Below are 18,264 nucleotides of genomic sequence, written 5' to 3' on the forward strand. Positions count from 1 at the left end.
TAAATCGTAATTGCAACAATTTCAGTTCTTACACTTTTGTCCAAAAATTTGAAAATGGAGGAGATATTGAACAAAAACAATTGCTACAAAATCATTCAGGTCTTACGCTCGCACCTTTACCACATACCTTAAATATTGATTTTATCAAAAAAATGTATGGCATCATAATTGTACAAAATTTAATTTTCTTCATTTTTGCATAGGTATATATTTGTTGTAAAACTAATAATAAACGAGATAATTCAATAATTCAATAATTATATTCACTATTTTCCCCTCATAACTCGGAAAATATCGACCGCACGAAAAAAATTATAATATATGAAATTATAGAAAATCGCATTTTCAACAATTTCAGTTTCAACACTTTTTGTCAAAAATTGAAAATTGCGGAGATATTGAGCAAAAACGGTTCTCGTTTAAAATCAAGATGGCGGCTAACGCAACGGCGGAATTCAGTCGAGATTTTAAATTTATACTAATATTGACCCTCCCTAAAGATTAGACAAATAAAATTTGGGGCAGCTCCTAATGCAAGGTCAAATGCTATCCCGACTGGGCTATAAGTGCTTCAGAGTGGTTCTCAGTTTGGCAGAAAGCTTATTATGGTGGAGTAATATTTTTAGTCATACGAAAAAGGTCACGAAAACGATCCATGCTTAAAATCAACAATGGTTTCAGCAGAACGGGACAACCTGTCATTTTGGGAGTTGCCACTAGCCAAAACTAATGCCATCAGGTGCGTAAATATGAGGAATGCTGAAAGAGTGAGACAGATCCACTGTCTGTCGTTTCGGAATTGCGGACTAGCATTAAAGATTATTTCGTGCCAAAGGCGGTGGCGGAACTAGAGATTTGCCTTGGAAGGGGAAATTTACATTAGGAGAGAACTTCGAATGAAAAACCAAACAATAAATATAAAAAAGATAAACTTAGATTACATAAAAGACATAAATAATAACTTATAGGCATTAGGTTCCCTTAATTTTCATAACTAGGGTATTTCTTGGGTTGAATTTGTGTTTCTGTAGTTTCAGTTTCATGTCAGCTAATAAAATTTTATGTTTGAGCAATTTTTTCCTTTAATTTTAGACCTTGTTAGGGGGAAACATTTTCTCATGTTCTCTCCCCGTAGCTCCGTCACTGGCCAGAGGGCATCTTTAACATCTGCTTTATCGGAAACGTGCGTCGTCGTGAATAATGTTTGCAAGGTTATAACTTTTGTAAAGTAAAAGCTCAATGAACACACTCAACTACAACATACCCAATGTACAGTAAGTAATGGGCTGTATTACGACAAAAAATTAGTAGGTATGTAAGATAATTGAACACAAACCTCAAACCTCGTATCTTTTCCTCCTATTTTTTATTGTTTCATTTTAAGTTTCCCCCTTTTAGCCTTTTTGTTCTGATTTTGTTGTTTCTTTTTTTTTGTGTCACTATTTGTGCAGTTTGCTTCTTACCATTCTTCAAATTTGCTTAGATTTCTCTTTTATTTTCGGGATGCAAAGAATATTTTCAATACACGTTTTCGATAATTATTATCAGATATAGAGATAACACTTAAAATGCTTGACATTGACCTATATAATATTGCCATTTGTAAATTATATTGGAACAATATTGATAACTGTAATCTTTAAAACAAACATTATTTATTTATTTATTTATTTACTGTACATACCTTTGTATGTAAGTCATATAATTTTTGTCCTTTGAACTCCGAACTGTAGTAACATTTCTTAAAAGCCAGCTGGGAAAACCTCCAAATTCCCATTCTGCGCAAATGTACGGACCAGGTCTAACCAACACTAAAAGATCCTCCTCTTTGGCGGTTCTCAAAAATTCGTCAATGTGTAAAAAGTCTTCCATATCAGTTCCTCCTTGACCAAAATCGTACACACCTAGAAATATTGGGTATTTTGTCTTTTAGGTTTTTATTTTTAGTTATAATAGATATTTTTGAATCGAATAAACAGAGTAAAAATATAAAAGGAACCTACATAGTGAAAGTCAAAACTTCAAAATATTAGTTAATTGAAAATGTATTGCAACAATTTTTTTTATTGCACCAATAATTGTGCCCCAATCTCATATAAACATAATATTCATATTAGACATTCCACAAGAAAACAGTTTAAGAACCCGTACCAATGTAACGATATCTTCTTCTTCTTCTTATCCTTCTATCGTCCACGTTTGGACATCCCAACTCCTATCATCGGTCTCTATCCTGACCAAAATACTTCCAATTTCTTCCGGCTACTCTTTTAATATTATCAACCCATCTTATCTGTGGTCTTCCTCTTGGCCGTTTACTTTCGTAAGGTCTCCAGTGCTGTATTGTTGCACTCCAACGTTTATTTTCTTGTCTAGCAGTGTGGCCTGCGAAGCTCCATATGACGGAGCAAAATATTGATGACTAATGTATTTTAAGAAAAAATGGGAAGTATATTTTTAACACCTCATCCATTAGAATTTAAATACATCGTTTTCCTTCCACAATACTTATTATTATGGCGTAATTTATATGTTCAAAAAGTTGGACGGATTTAGAATGAATGGTATTTGAGAAAAATAAGATCAAATTATAGAGTGCATTTTTAAATTTTCTTAAAAATCTTCATTTTTTTCCATGTTACTGGAAAATGATAAGAGATACGAAAAAAGTTACCGAACAAAAATGTAGGGTTTTTTAGATAAATTTTTTTTTTGTTTTTCATTACTGTATCTCTTACTGTTTTCAAGTTACAGGGAGAAAGAGGAAGATTTTTAAGAAAATTTAAAAATGCTCTCTATAATTTGATCTTATTTTTTTTCAAAAACCATTCATTTTAAACCCGTCCGTAAAGTTTTTGAACACAGAAATAACACTATAATAAAAGGTATAGTAGAAGAAAAACGATGGATTTAAATTCTGTTGAATTAGGTTTTAAATATACTTCTCATTTTTTCTAAAATACAGTAGTCATCAATTTTTTTGCAACATATCTCGCTTAGGTTGAACGTAATCGATATTTAATATTGTTCATTTTAAAGGTCTTTTCAATCACTACAAAAGGTATTGGTAGCATTATACAATTAAAATCGACCGTTTCTCTGTTATTTAAAGTTGGATACACCATATATCTTTTTGTATTATAACTAAAAGATCTACGAAGGAACGAATCTCATTGTTTTCTTATAAGCTTCAAAAATGTTTTTTATACACACACCGGCAAAATTACCCGAACACCTTAAAAATGGGAATGTTTAATGTCTCGAATATCCTAACCCAGTGGTCCGATTTGAGTGATTCTTTTAGTATGTTATAGCCTTATTATTTATGAATATCGTTGTAATAATATTGTTGCTAGACAGGTAAATATCATTTTATACCGGGTTTGCGACTCATACTGTGTATTTTTCTTAAAGTTTGGAACACCCTGAGGAATATTCTAGCATATGTAAAATATTAAAATTAAAACTCAGTTGTAGACCTAGGCATTCTTAACATTTTCCTTTTTTATTCATGTACTTATGTGGGATAATAAAAAAGTTATGTGCGTTATCAACTATCCATGTTTTTCACGAATAAATCCTCATAATAGTGGATGAAGGTATGCTAAATTTGCAGTTACTCGAGCCTTATGGGGACCTGTTGGATTGTGAAGAGTATGTGTTTAAACCAGAAAAGGTTAAGTTCAGTTTTCCATAAAGTGGGGGACTTTTCATTTTTTAATTTAATTTTCCAATTGAAACAATAGTATTTTTTTTCGATTATAGCGCTATCTATACATAATTCGAAAAATGTGACGAATAACAGTTGCTTATTTTTACGTAAAGAATCAAAATCTGCAATAAAAATTGGGGGCTCCTATTTAAAATTTAAAATTTAATCCCCCACCCCACCTCCGTGGGGGCTCGTGTTTGGTGTCAATCGATAGATTTTTCAAAAATATTGAATACGTGTATTTTGCAGTTTTTCGATCTGATATTCATTTCGCGAAATATCGCAGGGTTCGTATTTAAAATTATTAATTTACCCCTCACCCCTTTCCGTGGGGGTTCGTTTTTGGTATCATTCGATAGACTTTTGAAAAATATTGAACACGAATTTTTTAGTTTTTCGACCTGACGTTCATTTCGCGAAATATTCGCTTTTTGTGAAACTTTCTGACTCGCCCATTTTCTTAGACCCCCTTTAACGAACTCCCCTGTATTAAGAACGAATATTATGGTACAGGTACATTTACAGGGTGCAAGGTTTCTCACTATTTGCTTCTGTTGGATAATAAAAAAGTTATATGCGTTAACGACTAGCCAGGGTCTAGGACATTTCGGCGTCGCCGTTTCGGCGTGGCCATTTCGGCGTGGCCGTTTGGGCGTAGAGCCGTTTCGGCGTAGGCCGTTTCGGCGTCGGCCATTTCGGCGTCAGAGATTTTATTTTAGTTGACTAAATACCTACATTGGAGTCTATTAGTAAGACATTAGATTATACCTACGTTACTTTTTTAGAAATTTAAGAGGCTCTTGATTTATATCTATACCACACTAAAAAAATATATTAAATGTTATTTTTTCCAACTTTTGTAAATGTAAGCTATTTAATTGCACATAATTAATTAAAAAATTAATATATTATATATATTATATATTATACAGTACAATTTTCAAAGGAGGAAGACCTAACCCTTCGGTCCAAACCTAACTTTCGGGTATTATTTTACATCTTCTAAAATTAAAATGTCGAAAATTGTTCTCCTGACTCTACATTTTTTGTTAAAGAAAATTTCAGACTATCATACATTAACAACTATTTTTTTTCTCTCTCACTTTGCCAAAGTATCTGTCGCCGAATCAGCCGGCGCCGAATCGGCGGGCGCCGAATCGGCGGGCGCCGAACCGGCAGGCGCCGAAACGCCGACGCCGAATCGCTGGCGCCGAATCGCCGGCGCCGAAACGGGCCATCCCCATGTAGGGTTATAAAAATATACATTCTGCAAATATTTTTGCTTAAAAAAGATATTTTAACAATATTAAAATTCTCCGTCTATATACCATATAATGTATGTCTAATTAAAGTTGAAAAATGTCAGTTATCATCTAATTAGCTCTGGGACAATTAAGAGAACAGCAATTATTATTAATATGCATTAATAAAAAATCCAATATAGGTATTTGCAGAATAAAATATAACAAAATGTTTATAAAAGAAATATATTTAGTTTATTTTTCTACTTGACCATTAATGTTAAAATTGTGTGACCAATGAACTCCAATGTATTTAAATAACTATATTAAAAGATTTTTTTCCAAAAAATTGCCTGACCAATAAACCTCAATGTAGGTATTTAGTCAACTAAAATAAAATTTCTGACGCCGAAATGGCCGACGCCGAAACGGCCTACGCCGAAACGGCCTACGCCGAAACGGCTCTACGCCCAAACGGCCACGCCGAAATGGCCACGCCGAAACGGCGACGCCGAAACGTCCCATTCCGACTAGCCATGTTTTCCATCAATAACTCCTCATTTTCTGCTTAGTTTAATAAACAAACCTAAACTAATTAGGCTATCAGAAATTAACAATTTAATACACACATCGGCTTATTTAAGGAAGAACCATATTTTTTTGGTTTTAACACCCACTCTTCACAATCCTATCGGTTCCCATAACGCTCGAGTATCTGCAAATTTAGCACACTTTCCTCCCCTACTATGAGGATTTATTGATGAAAAACGTGGCTAGTTGTTAAAGCACATAACTTTTTTATTTTCCAATATAAGCAAATAAATCAAAAAAGAAAATGTTAAGAAAGCCTTAGGCTATAACTGAGTTTTAATTTCAATATTTTATATGTGCTAGAATATTCCACAGGGTGTTCCGAACTTTAAGAAAAAAACACAGTATGATTAATACACCCGGTATAAAATGACATTTACCTGTCTCGCAACAATATTATTACTTAAATTTCTTAAATAATAAGGCTATAACATACTAAAAGGATCACTAAAATCGAACAACAGGTTTAGGAAATTTGAGACATCAAACATGTACCATTTTTAAGGTGTTCGGCTAATTTTTCCGGTGCGGTGTGTGTAGTTTTTGTAGTGAGATGAATACTTTTTAAGGTATTCGCAAAAAACCGTCCGAAAAGGGGTAATTTTTTAATGAAAATAACCAATTTCCAAGGACGAATAACTCAAAAAGTATTGAGTTTTCAAAAAAAATGTAGAACAGTTTTTTGTAAGAATTAAGTTCTATAGCCACTTCCGTGGTTATTTTAACCGAAAAATTGTGCACCCTGACAAGACCCAAGATAAAAGCGCACATCGACATAGGGTAGACTTGGAATAAGGAGATAAGTAGTGGTTTATCTCCTTGGATAAAATCCATGCAGTAGAATAGAATTCGGAGGTAATATCCTATTCTTGCTCCCATTGACTGGCGTATTAAAGAAATTAAAAAAAAAATGAAGAAATTTATCAAAAAATATAAAATCTAAATTATGTGTGTGACCCATTTTCTCTGATGCACGGTCTAGTTACTCTAAAATTACAGTTATAAAAAACTATAAAATTGTTAATATAAGTATTTACCTGGTTGGGGCTCGTGTAGATTCCAGGGAACGTAAGTTTCCACGGTATTCAAGCCTGCTGCCCTCATTTTCCTCAGCCTGTCCCGCCAGTACTTCCTCGGCACTCGGAAATAGTGGAAAGCCCCACTGTACAGGGTAATATTTTTCTCGTTGAGGGTAAAATAGGGCTGGTTATCCGATAAACCCTGCGTAATTCCATTTCCAGTGTAATATTCGTACAAAGTTGGCAAACTATTCGCTGCTAAAGCCATTATTCCGCTGCTACTTTTCTCACAAAACTACTGGCGAGATTATATGGTGCTATTTGTTATTTATCCAGCTGACACGGATATGTTACATCGATACTGATTAAAAATATAAACATAATTAAATTATCTTGAATTTTTATCGTACACTAACCACTTCAGAGGAATTTAATTTATGTTTGTGCTATCTTTATTTTATGAATAGTTGATTTTTACTGTGTGTCTTACAGTCATATTAGTATAATACATTTTATGATAAAAAAACTTTATGGTAGGGGAGCAAAGTATGCTAAATATGCAGTCACTCGAGCGCTGTGAGAACCTATTCCACTATTGGGTTGTGATTATTAGGTCCTAAAACCAAAAAATGTTAAGTAAAATTTTCCATTTTAGTGGGGACTTGCCTTTTTTAAATTGAATTTTCCATTTCCAACAATCGTTTTTTCCGATTATAACGCCATTTATCCATAATTCGAAAAAATGTTGCTTTGTTGCAAATAAAAGTTGCTTATTTTTACGTAAAGAGTCCAAATCTGCAATAAAAACTTGGGGCTCCTATTTAAGATTTTAAAGTAACCCCCCATCCCACCTCCGTGGGGGCTCGTGTCTGATACCATTCGATAGATTTTTCAATAATATTGAATAAGTGTATTTTGCAGTTTTTCGATCTGATGTTTATTTTGCGAAATATCGCGGGAGTTGTATTTAAAATTTTTAATTTACCCCCCACCCCTCTCCGTGGGGGGTCATGTTTAGTATCATTCGATAGATTTTTAAAAAATATTGAAAACGTAGTTTTTAGTTTTTCGATCTGACGTTCATTTCGCGAAATATTCGCTTTTTTTTTGTGAAACTTTTTGACTCGCCCATTTCCTTACGTCCCGCTCAAATCGTCAGATTTTTGAAATATACACTTAGGTCTGGATCCCGCGTATAAAAAAAGTTAATTAATAGCAAGCTGAAAATTTGTTAATAGCTTAAGGGTGTCTAGTCGGACAAACTTTGATATATGGGAACACTGGAACAGGGGAAGTTTTAATTGTGGAACAGGTTAAAAATTTGGAATGGTCAGAACGGGTCTAGGACGTTTCAAGTTCATCGCCGGCCGATTCATCGCCAGTCAGTTAATCGCTATCTGATATATTTCCGAATTTTCGACAGTTACAATTATTACTTATTTTTAGTATTAATTAGGAATTCTAGGAAATGCGAGATATGACGGCGATGAAATGGACTGGCGATGAACCGGCGGCATCGAAACGGCGGCGATGAACCGGCGGCGATGAAACGTCCCATCCGGTCAGAACACAAAAACGGCACATGTATTTTGTCCGACAGAACAGACTTAAACTCTCCGAACAGAGATTAAACTCTGATGCAAAAATCAGACTGCTATTTATCACCAAATGAGCGTTTTAATGAGTGGAACATATCTGATTATCGGAGAATAGGCCATTTTTGGGAAAAGTTATTTACCAGCAATTTTATTGCTGGAATCGAATTATAAGATCCTATATATTAATAATATAGGTATGCAAAGTCCTCAGATAGTGTGCTACTTTTTTTATAAACAAAATGGCGCCCGAAAATCGTGTTTTTTTCAATTATTGCTCTAGGACTCCGAAGATTTTAACTTTACAACAAAAACACTCAAATAAAAATTCACCGTGATTAAATTCTGCATAGGGACGTGTTTTTCCCGATCTGCTCCGACGAAAATTTTCCTCGGAAAATGCGGGTTTTCCCAACAAAATCTTTAATTTTCAAATAAAGTTTTAGATAAGTAATTATTTACAAATAATTAAATAATTTGGTGACTTAAAAGCCTTCTTGGTTTAGATTATAGTTCCAGAAGCAGGTGAAAATTAAATGAATATTTTAACTACAATTCAATTGTTAATTAATAATTTACGGTCGCAATAATAACCAAAATAATCAAACTTTGAAATCTTATAAAGATGAGATGCCTATTTAACATTTTGTCGACAAAATATAAATTTTTTATTTTTTTGCATAATCTTTAAATGTTAAAAAAAATAGTTATAAACAAATTAACGTTTCTCAGAAAGTTTTTATTATATTATAATTTTAAAAAATAGCTAAAATGCGCATTTCAAATATCTTGAAAATGAATGCTTTAAAACTTTTTTGCAACCATTTGCAAAAAAGTTATGAAACAGCAAAGTAAACATACTATTACTACGGTGTTAATAATTTTTTTTAATTCTTTCAAAACGTAGAATTGAGTTTAAAGTACAAGCTAATTATTTATAAAACAATATCGATTATGAGCTTAATGGTTATATTTTAATTAAAGATTATAAATATATTTTTTTGTAATTTACACGCGCGAAAGTAGAAAAATACAGTACCGTAGCTACCCGCCCACTTACACAACTCGCGCGAGTTTAAGCGTGTCAGTCGCTTCGAGTGAACATTTTATCTCCGGCTCTGTATCAAGCCTACTTTCGCGCTAAAAATTACAAAAAAAAAGTATTTTTAATCTTTGATTAAAATATAACCATTGCACTAATTTTTGACATTCTTTGTGAGTAATTAGATTGTACCATAGACTCACTTTTAAGCTTTGAAACAATTAAAACAAATTATAAACAGTGGAGATATCCTATATTTATTTTGCTGTTTCCTAACTTTTTTGCAAATGGTTGGAAAATTTTTTTAAAGCATTCATTTTCAAGACCTATGAAATACGCATTTTAAGTATTTTTTAAAATTAGAATATAATAAACAATTTCTAAGAAATGTTAATTTGTTTATAACAATTTTTTTAAACATTTAAATATTATGCAAAAAAATGAAAAATTTATATTTTGTCGGCAAAATATTAAATAGGCATCACACCTTTATAATCTTTCTAAGTTTGATCAATGTCTCATGATTATTTTGGTTGTTATTGCGACTGTAAATTGTTAATTAACAATTGAATTGTTGCTAAAATATTCGTTTCATTTGAACCGGCTTCTGAATTTATAATCTATACCAAGAAAGCTTTTATTTCACCAAGCTATATAATTATTGATAAATAATTACTGGGCCAAAAAATTTATTTGAAAATTCGAGATTTTGTTGGGAAAACCCACATTTTTTCAGGAAAATTTTCGTCGGAGCAAATCGGGAAAAACATGCCTCTATGTAGAATTAAATTGAGGTGAATTTTTATTTGAATTTTTATTTGAGTATATTTGGTGTAAAGTTAAAATCTGCGGAGTTATAGAGCAATAATTGAAAAAAATACGATTTGTCGGCGCCATTTTGTTTATAAAAAAAGTAGCACACTATCTGTGGACTTTGCATACCTCTATTAATAATATATAAGATCTTATAATTCGATTAAAGCAATAAAATTGCTGGTAAATAACCTTTCTTTGTACTTTACTAATTAGACCAACGTATTATAACTATTTTTTTTCAAAATTTAAAGATTATGCAAAAAAAAGAAAAATTTATATTTTGTCGATAAAATATTAAACAAGCATCTCATCTTTATAATCTTTATAAGTTTGATCAATGTATCATGATTATTTTGGTTATTATTGCGATCGTAAATTGTTAATTAACAATTGAATTGTTGCTAAAATATTCGTTTAATTTTCACCGGCTTCTGGAATTACAATCTATACCAAGAAATCTTTGATGTCACTAAGTTATTTAATTATTGATTAATAATTATTTACCTAAAACTTTATTTGAAAATTATAGTTTTTGTTAGGAAAACCCGCATTTTCCGAGGAAAATTTTAGTCGGAGCAAATCGTGAAAAACAAACATCTCTATGCAGAATTTAATTGCGGTGAATTTTTATTTGGGTGTTTTTGTTGTAAAGTTAAAATCTTCGGAATTATAGAGCAATAATTGAAAAAAATACGATTTGTCGGCGCCATTTTGTTTATAAAAAAAGTAGCACACTATCTGTGGACTTTGCATACTTATATTATTAATATATAGGATCTTATAATTCGATTCCAGCAATAAAATTGCTGGTAAATAACTTTTCCATGAATTTTGCTAATTAGCCCAGATGTCAAATGACAGGAATTATGACAGGTCATAAATAGCAGTCTGATTTTTGCATGAGAATTTAATCTCTGTTCGAAGAGTTTAAAATCTGTTCTGTCGGACAAAATAAATGTGCCGTTTTCGTGGTCTGACCGTTCCAAATTTTTAACCTGTTCCAAAATTAAAACTGCCCCTGTTCCAGTGTTCCCATATATCAAAGTTTATCCGACTAGACACCCTTAAGCTATTAACAAATTTTCAGATTGCTATTAATCAACTTTTTTTTCATACGCGGGATTCGACCTAACTCTTATGCATGTATGTATGTACTTAACTTACCTTATCTTAATCTGACAATTTCGAGTATTTTTAAAGATCGATTTTTTTTCTGGCCCTCCTTAACGAACTCCCCTGTGTTACAAGCCAATATATGGTAGAGGTACATTTGCAGGGTACCAGGTTTCTCCCCATATGATAATCTGATGCACTCGAGTAACTGCAAAAATCCCCGCTTGGGCCCCCCTACCATTAAATGTAAATCGATAAATGTAAATATTTAAATGTAAACGATAGGGGACATTAAAGACAATTTTATGAAGAACGAAGAAGGTAATATAAGACATGGATGACGGCAGATATTCTGCAACTAATGGAAGAAAGAATGAAAAACAAGAACGATAACTCCATGTATAAAACATTACGAGAGATACAGAGAAAGATCAGAGAAGCCAAACAGAAAGAACTGGAGAAAAAATGCCCAGAAATCGAAATTCTGCAAAGTAAATACGACGGCTTCAACGTGCATAAGAAGGTATGAGCAGTTACAAGCAAATGTAAAAACAGAAGAATAAGTAAACTTGTTAATGACAATAGAAAGATAGTAGTGGACAAAGAGAGTATCGATAATACCTGGAAAATTTACATACGAAATTTATGTTTTGATGAGAGTGAGAACTATTCCCCGATACCTACGGAAACAGGACCGCCTATACTAGTGGCAGAAATAAGAACAGCCATAATATCACTAAAGGAAGGGGGAGCTCCAGGACCAGACGTACAGTACAGTCTAAATTTCTTGAACTTCTTGCTGATGAATCTTTAAGAATTCTATTTAAAATCTTCAATAATATCTATGACAGACGGGCGCCGCGCCGTCCAAAACAAATAAAAAATCTACATTACCGATAATATTCTACAAGAAGTGTAGGGTAAATTGAAGATGCAATTACAAAAAAAAATATGTATGTCTTTGTACTCACTTTATAATGCTCAAAAAAATTACGCGATCTGAATTTCAATGCATATATTTTTATAATACTCGTATCAAAGTTGCACGTGAATTTAGGCGTGTTTAATGTCATTATCGGTTTTGGGGGCGACCTATGACAGACAATATCCCAAAAGATTGGCTAGTTTCAGTGGGCGAAACAGTACGTTACCAAAGAAACAGTGGGCGAAAAAGGGCGGAGAATATAGGCTGTCTAATGAGCCATGCATTAAAAATTTTTCTTAAAATTATATGCGAGATAGGACTAGCGATATTTACATCAGCTTTGGGGACTACCAAAAAGCGTTTGATACAGATCAACACCGAAAAATGATAGATGTTCTAACAAAACCCCAATTGCATGATAAAGACCGGCGTATAATACAAAATTTATACTGGAATCAATCAGCAACTATAAGAACAAATCTTGTAGATGAACCAACGGAAGCTATCCAGATTCTATGAGGCGTTAGACAAGACTGTATAGTTTCACCTATATTATTTAACCCATATCCAGAGGAAATATTTAGTAAAGCCTTGTAAAATTGCGAACATGGAAAACTCCTAAATGGAGAACGCCTAAACAACATCCGCTATGCAAACGACACCTTTATTTTTGTAGACAGTTTGAACAGTTTACAGCAATTAATAAACAAAGTAAATGAAGTAAGTGAAAGATTTGGACTACAAGTAAACACATCTAAAACTAAATTTATGGTCATCAGCAAAAATAAAATTAGAGACGCCCAACTGCTTATTAGTACACCAGTCGACCAAGTAAAACAGTTTACCTATCTTGGAACAATAGATAACGAACAATGGGATCACTCACAAGAAGTAAAATGTAGAATAGAGCAGGCTAGGACTGCATTCAACAACATGGCTAAACTCTTTAAAAGCTTAAACAGAACCTTAATCTGGAGATAAAAATAAGGCTCCTACGATGTTATAATATCTTCTCAATATTACACTACGGAGTTGAATCATGGACACTCGCTAAAGCCATGGAGAAAAAACTTGAAGCCTTCGAGATGTGGCTATACAGGCGAATCCTAAGGATATCGTGGACGGACAAGATAAACAACGAGACCCTATTACGAAGAATGGGGAAAGAAAGAGAGGTAATGTATACATGGTTAAAGAACCTGAAGAAATGGTTCTCCAAAACAACAAATAATCTATTTAAAGCATCAGTTAATAAAATAATTATAGCCAGAATGATCGCCAATATTCGAAACGAATAGGCACTAAAAAAAGAAGAAGAAATGTAAATCACCGAAATGATCACATATCTCGGTGAATTAAATTCGTTTCGGAATTAATTTCTTTGCTTAAATTTCAATAATTCGTGACATGTCTGTGAACCGGTTAGTGCTCTTTTTATATACAGGGTGTCCAGAAACTCCTCTGTTAACGGAGATTCCTCAGATAAGTTTAAGACGATTTAACTCAATTCACCTAGGCCGAAAATGCTTCCTAAGTGAGCAAGATCTCTTTGAAGATGGCGCATTGTAATTAGTTTTTTTTAATATCTCCAGAATGCTTATGTTTAGAAAAACGAAAACCGGTACGCTGATTTATCTGCCAAAGATAAACTCATCCCATCAATTACCAAGCTCTAGCTCCCTTAAGAAGCATTTTCGAACTAGATGAATTGGGTTAAATTATTTTAAAAGTATCTGAGTAACCTCCTGTCTTCGTTTGTCAGGACACCGTGTATATTTACTTTCCTAATATTTTACGTTATTTTTGCTACCACTGGTGCAGGATAAGTATAGAAAAATCCATCGTATGTGAACATTGAACATATCTTATAATTTAACTCTAGATTAATCATAAATTGACTCACCAAAACTCATATGCTTTTAATCATAAGTTATGCACTTTATACAATGAACTACAAATTAATTTTATTGAAACAATTTATGACACAGGTAGGTATTTGGCAATATCGCATTGTGCCATTGTTAACATAATATTTTTAATTAATTTTATTTACATTTTCATCCATTGTCTATCAATATAGGGAAGTCAATAGGGATTTTAGCTTCGGAAAAAAACAAACAAGCTAGAACTTTTTGTAACTTGATTAGGAAATGTTTAATAAACATCATATCAAAAAGTTCTACACCAGAAGGGGGTGCTTCATTTTTTATTTAACAAATGAACTGCGAAATTAGATGTTTGTTTAAACAACTCCGAAAATAGCTATAGGGATTTTCATTCACAGTCATTTGTTTCGAGCTTCTGTCATGTGTCGCATAATATTAATATATCTACGACATACGTTATTGGTATATACAATAATACAAACCTAAGACGTATGACGTAGATATATTAATATTATGTGACACATGACAGAAGCTCTAAACAAATGACAATCGATGAAAAGCCCTATTGACATCACTTGCCATCATACAGTCAACATGTGAACAAGTCAATTTTGGGCTCAAATGGTACCTGAGCATAATACATGTGATATTTTGTACATCTATGTTTAAGTTCACATATTTTATCTATGTTTCCATGACGGATCAATTTTAAAGGGTTTTTAGCCATATATTTTTGTATTTTGGTGGTTAGCATGTTAGAATCACGTAAACACTGATGATGATCGGTCATCCGATCGAAAACTAGTTCTGTGATGTAGCACTTTTTAGGGATTTTAACAAATATACCTTTTATAAAGGATTTTAGTCGTTTTTTTTTTAATTCAAAAAGGTTTGATATCTGATGGTTGTATCTTAGATTTTAGACCAGTTAGAGTACCTATTTTATGAAGAATAACTTTTTTTCGTAAAATTGATAATAAAATAATTATCATAATTCTAATAAAATGATGATGGGTATCCGTAATTTTAGAAAAAATTATTTTTTTTTTTCAATAAGAAGGATTTACTTGTATATTAAAACATAGTTTTTAATTCCAAACAACTTTTCAGAATAACAATTTTTGATATTCTGGAATATAAAGATACTTTACGCTTTAACGAAATTCATATTTTTGACAAACCTCGTATAAAATTGATAAAATTTGATATCTGATGGTTGCGTTTTAGATTTTAGATTATGCAGAGGATTTTATGGAGAATAACTTTTTTCGTAAAATTGATAATAAAAAAGTTTCCCATGTGGCTCCTAGCTACGCACACATACTGTATAAGAGCTTCTGTATACGAATTTTCAAATTGTAATGCCATATTCAGATTCAGCATAATCAAAAACAAAATCGAAACATACTTTATCAAAGTAAAATGATGAATTCAACGATATTTTTAAAATTACTTATACAAAACAATTGTAATTGTTTAAACAATTAAGAAACAATTAGCGGCAAAACCTGTGAGTATAACTTTTTACTTTAAAATGTATATAAACTAACAAAAAAAGGTTTTAGAAAAATATAAGCTTGTTTGAATTATTCCGAAGCAATGCATTTTTTCGTTCTATATTGACTCCCCTAATAGTAGGTACTAACATAAAATATATTAAACTTATAGACCAGGACCGAAACCTTTAAAATTGGTAAAAAGTGAAAAAATAATAATAACACAGAATTGTAAAGGAGAAAATAGTCAAATATTAACATAAACTAAAGGTAAAATAATATACTGGCGATTTGAATTCGGGAAGTTTAAGGGGTTGAGTTTTTAAGGATGAAAAACGCTTTATTACCATTATTTCTGTCAGAATTACAAATCCCATGTAAAAAAGTAAAATGGCAAAGTTGTAGAGATAATATTATAAGGAGCTTAAATCGAGTTTTTGATTTTCATTTTTATCGAAAATGCCTGCCGATTGGCTTACTTGGCTACCGTTTGGTTAGGGAGGGGGGTATGCTAACTAAATGGTAACATAACTAAAAAAAGATACCAAAAAAGGAGAAAAACAACTTAAAATGCAATACTAAGCTCTCAACAATAAATCTAAATCTAAATAACATGTGCATTAGAGCAGCGGTTTTCAATCTGTGGTACACTGGTGGTACATATCATTATTTGCGGTAGTACAAAAAAACACAAAAACAGCCAAAATCTGCTCCACTATTATAGTTTTTTTATGGTTTTTGGGAACTGTGCCCATTTAGCCAGCAACACTTCTTAAAATGGACGCCTAACCATACACCAAGACCATTACGAATCCATCTCCGAATTCATTACAAAAGCAATCCAGGGCAGGGAAGGAAAAAACTTTTCGCACCCATGTCGTTCAGGGTGACTAACCACAGACTAAGTAGGGATACGGGATATTATTAATTTACGCGACTAATTTTATAATCTAAATTTTCAATTTACATGACTTAACATAATCTAGAAGATTAATTATTATAGTTAATTAGATTACTAGCTACATAAGTATTTCAGTTAGGTGGTACCAAAAATAATAAATAGAATTTTGTGGTACATGACTTAAAAAGATTGAGAACCACTGCATTGGAGCTAAATGACCAGATTAAAAACAAGTGATGGAGTTTAAATATCTGGGCATCACAGTATCCAGCTACGAAAAGCTCGAAACAGAAGTGGATAGAGCAAACAGATCCGGGGGTGGCCTAAATGAAATAATAGGAAGAAATAAAAATATCGGGAAAGAAATGAAAGGCAGAATTTGTAAAACATTCATCAGACCAATAATGACAGGGCAAAGAGAATGTTAGAGGCAGCAGAGATGAAATCCCTTAGAAAAATCGATGAGGCAGAGCGTATAGATATACGAAGGAGATGCAAAGTGGACAACATTAAGAAATGGTTAAGAAACAGAATAATGGAATGAAACGACAACCTAAGCCGAATGACAACAAGTAGTAAGGACGACGAGAGACGGTTCCCCAATAAGAAGACGCTCAGTGGAATGTCCACTAAGACGATGGAACGACAAGTTACTGGAGACACATTGAAAAAAAAAACAGATAGAATATCTACACAAAAATAAGAAGACGAAGGTGTCATTATAACTAGATTGACTGTTACTTTAAGAACAATCTGACAAAAACCAACTTTCTCCACCATCTGAATCGTTACTTTTTGACATGGCTATGGTTAAATAATGTTCAAAAGTTACAATTACGAGAGACAAAAAAATGACCTTACCCGTTTATTCCTCAATTTTTATAATCACTTACCTACAGTGTATTGAAATGCTGCAACAACACGTACACCATAACAAAATGAACTTCTATATTACTTAATATTTCAGCACATTACAAAGTTGATATACTCTGCATGGTACATTTAAAATAAAGCGATAACGCATGCGAATATGTGGCACGCGCACTGCAAATCACCTAAATTCCTATACTGCGGGTATGTTCTTCATGTACTGTATTACCACGGATATGTTTCCTTGTCCTTAATTTGGTTCAAAATTACATTCGGAAGCATTCATTTTTAATTAAAAAAGTAATAAATTTTTACCAACACAGAACACGCAATCATTCGTAGGTACATATACGATCTGTCACTTTTGATGTAACGTCAACCTAATAGTCCAGGAAGTGACCGTTTCGGAGTGTAATTTTTAGCTTCACGGCGTGACGGAAATGCTTGCAAACTTGGATTTAGATTCTATGTACTTACCCTCCCCTTCAAAGTTGGACTTATACCGTTGGTTGATTTTGCATGGGACGGTGAAAGTGACGCCTTCTCGGGGATAAAAAAATATACGTTTAAAATAAATCCGAAAATGGATAAATCCACTTATTCTAAGTAACGTTCTCTCTATTTCAAAAAACCGGTTGTTTTTGTTGAAAAATAAACGTTTTCACTCGAAAAAAAAACTCAAAAAGTATTGACTTAGTCAAAAAAACTCTGTAGCACAAAAGTTGCTTAAAATTAATTAATTTATCCCTATTCCATGCTTCATTCCTTATTTTAAACATATATTTTTTCATCTCCTAGAAGGGGTGACTTTCATCCCTGAAGTAAAAGCAGCCAAAGGCACAAGTCCAACTTTGAAGGGGAGGCTAAATACAACCTAAATCCAAATTTTCAGGTATTCGGTGGTGACACTGAAAATTACTCGGTATCGCGGAACGTATTTCACGTTCATTTTCTTCATCATCAGCCCATATTCGTCCACTACTGAACATAGGCCTCCTCGAAAAACTTCCATTCAGATCCATCTTGTGCTACTGCAATCCAGTTGGTACAAATCCTC

The 18,264-nt window shown here is 32.7% G+C and overlaps 2 protein-coding genes across 5 annotated transcripts in view; one reads left to right on the top strand and one right to left on the bottom strand.

Annotated features, from left to right (window-relative positions):
* LOC126879497 (beta-galactosidase-1-like protein 2) overlaps nucleotides 1-17,368 on the bottom strand; it is a 69,508-nt gene extending 52,140 nt beyond the window's left edge. For 2 of the 3 annotated variants that reach the window (XM_050642548.1, XM_050642546.1), the window contains exons 1-2: nucleotides 6,582-7,019; nucleotides 1,685-1,904 (exon numbers count right to left, since the gene is read on the bottom strand). In XM_050642548.1, coding sequence (XP_050498505.1) covers nucleotides 1,685-1,904; nucleotides 6,582-6,831 — 470 coding nt within the window. In that variant the 5' untranslated portion in view covers nucleotides 6,832-7,019. Of the gene's footprint in view, nucleotides 1-1,684; nucleotides 1,905-6,581; nucleotides 7,020-17,230 lie in introns of those variants that run through there. The other variant, XM_050642547.1, reaches the window with a different exon arrangement.
* The window catches only part of LOC114336035 (peripheral plasma membrane protein CASK), a 610,838-nt gene that overhangs the window by 242,439 nt on the left and 350,135 nt on the right, over nucleotides 1-18,264 (top strand). The gene's annotated exons all lie outside the window — the stretch shown is intronic.

Source organism: Diabrotica virgifera, chromosome 2 (genome assembly GCF_917563875.1).
Source record: "Diabrotica virgifera virgifera chromosome 2, PGI_DIABVI_V3a".
NCBI lineage: Eukaryota > Metazoa > Arthropoda > Insecta > Coleoptera > Chrysomelidae > Diabrotica > Diabrotica virgifera.